Raw genomic sequence first — 8,667 nt, 5'->3', positions numbered from 1 at the left:
ATCTTGACGTGGGCGAGAGTGACATGTGGCGAAAAGAATTGCACAAAAGGCTCGATCCTAGTCGAGAGAGATGACAGCAGGCACGTGCTGTCGAAATATAGCGTGATCGGGAAAACATGCTACAAAAGAGCATGTTCGAGAATACACGCCAAAAGATAAGAATAAGCTCGAATGTTGATGACGAGCGAGCACAATCCCATGTTGGCACGCTAACAGCCTCGTGGCATTTTATGCCACGTGGCGCGTGCAGCGGGGATGAGATGGTGGTGGTGGTGGTGACCAGGTCACGATTCGAAGCACGCGGACGCGCAACAAAAGGGGGTGATGGTGGTGGTGATGGCGGCCGATGGTGGTGGTGGTGGTGGTGGTGACCAGGTCACGATTCGAAGCACGCGGACGCGCAACAAAAGGGGGTGATGGTGGTGGTGATCCGCCCTAAAAATCGACCGTGGCATGATTCGAACATGCGCGGGCGAACCCAATGGTTGTCACGGTTTCGAACCCACGCGGGGAATCGATTCCGATAAATTCTAGACCATCCCAGTAACCACTTTGGTACACGGCCATGGGGCCCGAGCGGGATTGGTCAGAACATAGAGAGCGTGATCACAAAAAACGATGCCGAGATTGATCCGACAAACGATTTCTCCTTGCTTTTTTGTCTGCGTACTTGACCATTCCGCCTTTTGCCGTTCGATGTCTTCGCCGCCCGATCTTTCCCGCCGCCTTGCTACTTCATTGCACCTCTCGATCTTCTTCTCTCTGTCCTCTCTTTCTGGTGGCTGCCTCGCAAGCGGCTCTCTCGCTGACTTGTGGCCCTTCCTTGCAAGGGCAGGGTCATCGCGGCACGGATGCGTCTTGTGTGCATGGGAACTCGAGACAAACGACCCCCCGGTGCGGTCCACTGTCACTTTGCGCGGGCTCGCGCTGGCCAATCTCATACCGAAGTCAACAAGGAATGCGCGCTCGTCAGGCGTTGGTGCAAGGTTCTGATCGAGAGTGCTGGGTGGTCAAGGGGTCACGAGACATTCGACAGTGAAGAATTCGTAGGGAATGAACACTGCTGTCGAACTACACAGCAACCCGAATGTCAGAAGTGTAACGCGCGCCGCGCGCTCTCCCATGCATGTATGTGCATGTACATACGCGCTTGTAAAGCATGACTGAAGATCACAAGAGCCGTCATCGTTCACTCACAAAACTGACTCGGATTGCTGACGGGTCCTAAACACCAATTTCAGGCTCTAAACACGAATGTTTTCTGTAGCGATGTCATCTCGTGATCCTGCATCGCAACCAGAAATGCAATTCCTTTGCACCACAGTGAATCACTAAGACTCAGATACTGGTCCGAAGTCTGAGTGCGCTTCCCCCTACGCTTCTAGCGACATGCTGCTTCTCCTTGAGAGTCAGTCGCGCACTAGGTGTTGCGGCGACTCGCAACTTCACTTCGAGTCTCTCTTCATGAACGACCCTTCAAGTGCGCTGGACGATCGAGCTGTGAATTCTGCGGCTTGGCGAGCCACCTCACTCTCGGTCCATTTCGAGATGGCTCATCTGCGCTAACTTTTTCCAGCCGCTTATCGATCCGACAAGAACCACCCTCTCGTCGTAAAACTCGTACCACTCTGCGGTCTGGCATCCACAAGCTCGAGCTTGAACTGGTCAGATATGTAGGCAACTTTTTTGCCTGTGCGTTTTGCAGCCCATGATGGTCATGATGATCGTAGCTCGCGCACAAGCTTGTCCGTTTCCAGGTCTTCAACTCCCGCAGGACTTTTTCTTTTGCCATGACATCGTACTGCCAGGCCCGCCATGCTCCGGCATAAATTGCTCCTCCTTGAGGAGGAGGACCTCCTTGAGGAGGCAGCTCTCATGACGCGCCAACTCTCCTCCGCAGGAAAGGCCGATGTAGAAAGAAGGATGCGCATGCCAAGGCTATCGATCAGACGAGCCGCGGCGCACTCCACGCATCCCCAAACCTGTAAACGTCGCCCCTTGTGAAGATCATGATCTTGGTTAGCGACCGCTTCATGAGGTGCGCAGTCCTCATCAACAGCTCGCCTTTCCCCCAAAACTGCCGCTCTACCACCTACTCTCAGCGCAAGAAAGAAATGTAAAGAAGTAGTAGTAGAATTCAGGTGTGAACGGCTAGAGGTACAAAGAAGTGGGGAATGGTCGGGAGATTAGGGAGAGTCATAATCTGAGCTCGAAAGCCTTTAGATGTTGTAAGTAAGATATTGGTGGCCCTCGACAAGCCCACCAGAACCGGCTGGGTAGACGCTTGGCGAGAACGACATGATTGAGCGGCTGTATGTCCTCTTGACCATTGAACTCTTGAGGCCGAGCATTTACTTGTTGCAGATGCAGACCGAGTCCTCGTTGCAGTGTCCGTCCTCTGTGAAGCGTCAAGAAGCGTGTGTGGTCAGTGTGCGAATGAGCAACAAGAAGGGGAGCGCATGCGCTGCATACTCACTCTTTCCGCCCGTAGCGTCGAGGCAAGAGGCGGAGCAGAGGGCGTCTCCAGAGTTGAGAGGACCAATGTTTCCGACTTGGCAAGAGAGACGACGGACCAAGTCTCGGCTTGCCAGGTCCTCGGCGCGCTTGGCCATCATGGCCGAGTGTTCATCCTCGCTACGCTTGCGGTAAGAGCAGACGCAAGTTCCCGAAGAGCAGCTGCCCGACTTGGCTCCGCGGTGCTCGCACTTGAGGTTGCAGGCCTACGGTGGGAAAGAGGCGGATGAGAGAGATTTGGCAGAGAGTCAGCAGCTCGCCATCGGCCATAGAACGTGGATGCAGTCTGCGAAGCGCAACTCACACCGCTAATGGCACCGTCGATGAGGCAGGTGGGAGTCTCGCGTGCCTCGACGAGCTCGAAGGAGGAGTCGACTGCAGCAGCGCTGGCGAAAGCAGCGACGATGGCGAAAGTGCTGGCGATGGCGAAGAACTTCATCTTGAGAATTTTGAATCTGGGTTTTAGATTGTCGAAGTGGATTCGATTAGAGAGCTGAGTGCTTCAAGTTTGCTTTGATGAGCTTGTTGGTTGAGAATGTTTTGATGAGGAAAAAAGAGGGAAGAGGATGTTCGATTCGAGGGCCCTTCTTATACCTTTCGGTCATCCCGTCGACCGTGCCATACGTACACCTCACGACCGTCGTCTTTTGCCTTCGACCAAGACTGTTGCTCGCACCGCCTCTGTCATACTCTTCATGACGTATACTGAATGCTGGAGCTGACCATGACACCGCCCAGCTTCCATACTTGTCCCCATGACTGTGCTCTCTGCGTTTCTGACCGCTCTCCGACGGAAGGAAGCAAGAAAAAAAAAAAAAAAAAACTTGCCGCTGCACAATGATGGCCAATCAACGTCGCCTTCTTGGTGCGGTCGAAGTGGGGGGCCATTCCGCATCGTAGCGGGGGCTGCAAGAAGGAGACCGCGAAGATACGTGAAGGTGAGGTGTTGTTGTGAGAGATACAGTTGCATGTAGGACAGCAAAGCGACGATGGCAGCTGCTATCGACGCTAGCTTGGCCGAGTACCACACCTTGACGCCCACGCTAATTTTGCATCGCCTTGGCTAGCGGACCAAGTGACGATTTTGCACTTCGAACGGTACTTGAGGGGAGGTTCTTGCAGAGGCACGGTTCAAAGTGCAGTATCTGTGGTGTTTCGTCAGGTGTTGGACTGTTCCGCGCGGACAGCTGTGGCGCGCGATCAGCAGGGCTGTGCGCTCATACGAATCTGCATCTGCGCTGCGATGGGGCCACGGTGATCAAAGGTCCAGCTCCCGGGATTGCTCTTTCAGCACATGTTGCAGCCGCGCATCCGTGCATCCCCACGTTGGCTTTTGCAGCGGCCACAACTCGTGAATGCCAAGATGCGACGGCTGATTGGGGCTAAGAGAACCGTCTCTGCAACGAAGGTGCGGTGCAGTCGGACAGTCTGAGTGCTATCATCCATTCGGCGAAATGTTGGGCCATTCAGCTGCGAGGGCGTGCCACTGACTCGTGGCTTGCGGGATATGGTGCCACAATCTTGATTAAGGCTGAATGTCAACACGCTCAATGACGGCGCCTCACCAATGTGATCGTCGAACAACACGACGTGACTGAGGCAGCCATGCGAAGCGGAAAAGCAGCGAAAGGCGCGTGCGTGCGTGCGTCTTGTGGGCGTGACGCGCTAATTTAGCTCCGAATGGTGAATGCATGGGCACCAAGCAAATGGTGCATCACGCGCGCGCGCCTACTCTTCCGCTGCTGAATGTCATTCTGCTGGCGGACCATGGCCGCGCTGCATGCGTGCGTGCATGCATGCGCCATGCGCCTGTAAAAAGACGCCGACATGCGGAATGCCCCGTCTGCTATCTCAGCTGCTGTTGCTGGTTGCTTGCTTGCTCGCTCGCTATAGCGGCTGCTCCTACTGCTGCTGCTGCTGCTGCTGCTGCTGCTGCTGCTTCTGCTCGACTCGCTCTGGCGCGTCCACTCTGACTGTGGTGCCTGAAAATCGAATTCGGGTTCGCCCGGGAAGACAAGCAGCAGTCGTGAGTGTGATCGAGTGCTTAGGCGAGTTTAGTCGCTATATAGCATTCTTACTAGACGGGCGTTGAAACGTGGGGAAAGAAGATTCTTTAGCGTGTGGCGTCGCTGGACTAGTCGAATTCAAATAAGCTCACCTGAACGCCATGCATCTGTCCCCCTTTCCGCTGTGCAGCTGCGTCATTTGCACCGCTTTTCTGGTTTACAAACGATTAACATCCAGTCCGCACCTGTCATGACTGCCATATCGCTCACGACTGTTAAAGACGATTCATTCGCTGCTGGCATCGGCCAAGTCCGTGCACTGGACTGCTTGGCTCAGCCTCACCTTGAGACGCTACATAAACTCGTCACTCGTGACTGTTGGATGACGCGCAAAGTTGGCCGGCGGGGCAATTGGCGCATTCTCACCAAGACTCGCCGACTTTTCCGAGGCGCAGCATTGCTCCGCTCGTAACTCTTCGGGCGAGCAGCTGCATGCAGCAGCTCGTATCTGCTCTTCCATGGATGCGAGAAGCAGGTCGCCGTGATTCGGTATTCACTCCGTATTTAGCGCCTCGATTCAGCCAACGTGCAAGTCTTCCTAGCCTGCCTCGTGACCTTGGACGCCGCGATACTATTCCGGTCGCTGAGGCTGAGGCTATTAGCATACTGTAGAGGATCAACAAAGCAAAGTGCGAAACGCATTCGACCTTCGTTGACGCCAAGCTTGCCCTGTACGAGACATCGTCGACGCTCCGACTGACCACGCAGTGTAGGCGCTACTCAGACTGACGTTCGTCTGTACCTCTCAAGAAGACGATGTGGGTGATCTTTCCGACGCCTTCCGCTGCCCTCTGCCCAAAGGCGTCGACTAAAACATTCCCGACTTGCCATGTGGAAAGAGGACCGTAGGGCTAGATGCGTGCTTGAGTAGGCTTGCCATACACGTCTGCTCTTGTTGCCAATTGACTCCGTACAGCACGGCCTTTTCGCGCTGGTGCGGACATCACCTCAGACTGGAAGTCGGCTCATGACTTTCCACCAAGCCTCGCGTCGTGAACACCGAGCAGACGATGCGATCAGGTGTACAGGACGAGGACCATCTTGTCACATTCATGTGCGTTCCGGAATCGCTCGTGACACGAAACGGGGTCTGTAGAATGCGCTCAGGCTCCTCATGTCTAGAGCTGAGCTGCGATTCACGATAGTCGGAAGCGGAGAAGGAGCGCGCGCGTGCGATGACAAGAAAGCTAAAGTGCCATCAAGGGTATCAGCACTCGTGATTTAGTGGTACAGATTTGAGGCAAAATTGTGGCTATACGTGCAATCTTGGAAAAATTCAAACAAGAAATTCTGATTTGAAGCCGAATGAAACCCCCGCCTCGAGGTACCGGTACCGGTAGTCGTGACTTCAAGAGGATGCGGAAACCATGACGAAGCGAATCATCCCAAAAGTCGTGGAAGAAAGCGCTCTTGACGCGTCCGCCGACACGTGATTCCTGTGTGCATGCACCGCGCACAGACGCGACCAAGCGGCAGCGCGATCTTTCTTCTCACTCAAGACTCTCCACCTCCGCTGCATCCCCTCGTGGTCCGGTCCTCATTCACAATCGATGTAATCAGAATAGTCGAGCAATTTCCGGCTCGCTCTCCTTCCACACCATCATCGCCGCATCGCTGGTAGCGTGCACCCATGCCATCGTGGATCTGATCGCTCCTACTGCACTTCATTCGATCGTGCGGGTTCCACGTTAATCATCAACCTCTTCCGCTCTCCACTCGCGTACCATCGCTGCATCATTGACTTGCTCCACATGTCCACACTCCTTTCTCCTCCAACGGCACAGGCGAGCGCAATCAACAATGGCAGCCACCTGACATCGCCTGCCTACACCACTGTCAGCCCGTCTTTGAATCCTAGCGACCCCAGTGCCTCGCGTGTAGAAAAGGCATCATCGGCCATTGAGACGGAGCACAGTGCGCAGGTTGAGCAGCAGGAACAGCGCCAGGCCGGTCAGCCAGAAGGGCGCAAGCTAGATGCTCCCCAATGGCTCTTCAGGCCGGCAGACATGGAGCATACACCCAGCGCAAAGGCTGGTATGAGTCAAGAGACGGAAAGGTACCTCCGGGCAAAGGGCGTAGGATTGATCTTCAGGACGGGCGAAGGGTTGCGCGTGTAAGTTCGCCTGGCAAGTGCGCCCGCATACGAGAAGCACACTTTTCCTTGTGTCGCCGACTTTGCCGTTGAAGCTGATGAGCATCCACACTCTCACTACTGCAGCGGCATGAATGTCATGGCCACAGCCGCCATCTTCTTTCACCGCTTCTTCATGCGCAAGACCATCTTGGCACCTGGCGATCACAGGCGGAATCACGTCAACTCTGGCTCGATGGACACGCGTGCGCCAGAGAGCTTCAGCGTGCATGTGAGCGATCTTCCCAACCCTCTTGGTTCCTTTGTCTCGCTTTTTGCTCGAAGACCTCATTCGCAAGCTGATCCGGACGCATCTCGCCTCCCGCCTCTTTGGACCTTCTAGGAGGTCGCCCCAGCAGCGTTGTGGCTCGCCTGCAAGGTGGAGGAATCACATCGGAGGACGGACAAGCTGGTGACTGTCACTATGGCTGTGAATGACAAGACCAAAGAGGGCATCAGGGCTGCCGAGAGAGGCAACTACACCGTCGACGTCGAGGGCAGGGTAAGTTTCTTTGTTTGACGAGCGGGCATTGCCAGGGAGCCCGCGAATGCTGACCTGCTTGCGCTGCGCGTCGCTCATCGAGCCTCTTAGGAATACGCCGCATGGAGGGAAAGTGTATGCTATTGCGAAGCGGCAGTCCTGGAAGCTCTTTGTTTCGATCTCATCATCGACGCCCCTCATCAACACCTGATCCAGGGCTGCAAAGCACTCGGCGTGGACAGAGACCTGACACTGCTTAGCGTGGCACTCATGAACAATTGGTGAGCACGTAGGCTGCTCATTCTTCATCGAGCACGTGACCGGAGTCGCAAGCTGGCAGACGCTCACCAATCGACGCACACAATCTCTCCTCGTACAGCCTTTACAATGCGGTCTGCACTTTCTGGGACGCCCCCATTCTTGCTGCTTGCGTGTTTTCCGAGGCGTGCGCAGCAGTGGGGCTCCTCGCTGAAGAGTTCCAGCTTCAAAGAGGTTTCCGAACGCCAGGCATCGACGAACCTAGTCAGGGATGGTTGGACGCATTCGACGTCGACGAGAGCGAGCTGCAAGGTGAGCGGCGCTGTGTCTACGATTCGAAGGGCTGCCGAATGCCTCTATCACCACGCTAACGTTGCGCTGCTCAAATTCGTATGCTGCCCGTGCCGATCAGAGGCACTTCCATCCGTCTCCTCATATCTCGCTTTCTACGCGCAACAACAGAGGGAGCTGCAAGCTCAAGCTCAGGCGCACGCAGCGTTAGCATCAGGAGGCTCTCAGCCCCACTCCGAGCCTCCCGACAGCACTGTGCAACAAGCGGTTGAGCGCGTGTCTGGCCAAGGAACGCCTATTCCACCCATCACGCCCTTGGCTACCCGTACGCCCATGGAATCGGCCAGCAACACGCCGGGTCATCCCTCTGGAAGCATGCATAGTGCGCTTCGACAAAGCACTCTACCAAGAGAGACGACGACGACAACGCCGTCCAACGTGCAAGCACGCTTTGAAATGACGGGCAACGAAGGATTTGAAGGCTCCAACACTTCGTTTCATGAAGGCAGGGAGGAGAGGAAGAGCGCGCTGAACACCAGACCTCCTTCAAGGCATGGCCTTGGGAGACATTTGGCTCCATTTGGCGCTCCCAAAGAAGTGGCCTCAGCTGGCCAATCGTCGGCGCCAACGCAGCATACATCGCCCGCTGCAGGTCTTGCTCGCGCGGACAAAGCTCCTCTGTCACCCACGCTCAAACAGCCGCGCCCCGCATCTGAAAGTCCAGAGGAAGGTGAGGCGGACTAGAGCGGGAGGGTTGGATGGATGCTGATCTCAACTTCCAAGGTCGTCTTGCACCTTCTGCGGCGCAAAATCCGCGACCCCTTTTTCAAGGCGCTTGATCACCCGCTGTATCATCTCTCAACTGTTTCGAAATGTACACTACCTCATCGCAAAATCACATCTTCACTCTTTCGATCGCAAACGAG

General features: G+C 55.4%; 2 protein-coding genes across 2 annotated transcripts; one reads left to right on the top strand and one right to left on the bottom strand.

Annotated features, from left to right (window-relative positions):
• Positions 1-2,141: 2,141 nt before the first annotated feature.
• On the bottom strand, positions 2,142-3,170 carry IE81DRAFT_326408 (hypothetical protein). Its single transcript, XM_025514807.1, has 3 exons — positions 2,819-3,170; positions 2,477-2,720; positions 2,142-2,398 (listed from the first exon to the last, which is right to left on the bottom strand). The coding sequence occupies exons 1-3, from the start codon at positions 2,951-2,953 to the stop codon at positions 2,352-2,354; spliced, it is 426 nt and encodes a 141-aa protein (XP_025366733.1). The 5' UTR covers positions 2,954-3,170; the 3' UTR covers positions 2,142-2,351.
• Positions 3,171-6,099: 2,929 nt separating this feature from the next.
• IE81DRAFT_326407 (cyclin-like protein) lies at positions 6,100-8,657 on the top strand. Its single transcript, XM_025514806.1, has 6 exons — positions 6,100-6,693; positions 6,799-6,943; positions 7,055-7,213; positions 7,304-7,473; positions 7,572-7,762; positions 7,863-8,657. Exons 1-6 carry the CDS (start codon positions 6,332-6,334, stop codon positions 8,483-8,485), a joined length of 1,650 nt encoding a protein of 549 aa, XP_025366732.1. The 5' UTR covers positions 6,100-6,331; the 3' UTR covers positions 8,486-8,657.
• Positions 8,658-8,667: the final 10 nt, after the last annotated feature.

The sequence above is a fragment of the Ceraceosorus guamensis genome (genome assembly GCF_003144195.1).
Source record: "Ceraceosorus guamensis strain MCA 4658 unplaced genomic scaffold IE81scaffold_108, whole genome shotgun sequence".
Lineage (NCBI taxonomy): Eukaryota > Fungi > Basidiomycota > Exobasidiomycetes > Ceraceosorales > Ceraceosoraceae > Ceraceosorus > Ceraceosorus guamensis.
Note: the sequence above shows the minus strand (reverse complement) of the source record. Positions and strands in the feature narration are given on the sequence as shown.

Coding starts and splice junctions, on each gene's coding strand:
- IE81DRAFT_326408 (XM_025514807.1), bottom strand. CDS start 2,953: ATGAAGTTCTTCGCCATCGCCAGCACTTTCGCCATCGTCGCTGCTTTC. Junction 2,721..2,818: donor TCGACGGTGCCATTAGCGGT/GTGAGTTGCGCT, acceptor TTCCCACCGTAG/GCCTGCAACCTCAAGTGCGA. Junction 2,399..2,476: donor CGACGCTACGGGCGGAAAGA/GTGAGTATGCAG, acceptor GACGCTTCACAG/AGGACGGACACTGCAACGAG.
- IE81DRAFT_326407 (XM_025514806.1), top strand. CDS start 6,332: ATGTCCACACTCCTTTCTCCTCCAACGGCACAGGCGAGCGCAATCAAC. Junction 7,474..7,571: donor GTGGCACTCATGAACAATTG/GTGAGCACGTAG, acceptor CTCCTCGTACAG/CCTTTACAATGCGGTCTGCA. Junction 7,763..7,862: donor CGACGAGAGCGAGCTGCAAG/GTGAGCGGCGCT, acceptor CGTGCCGATCAG/AGGCACTTCCATCCGTCTCC.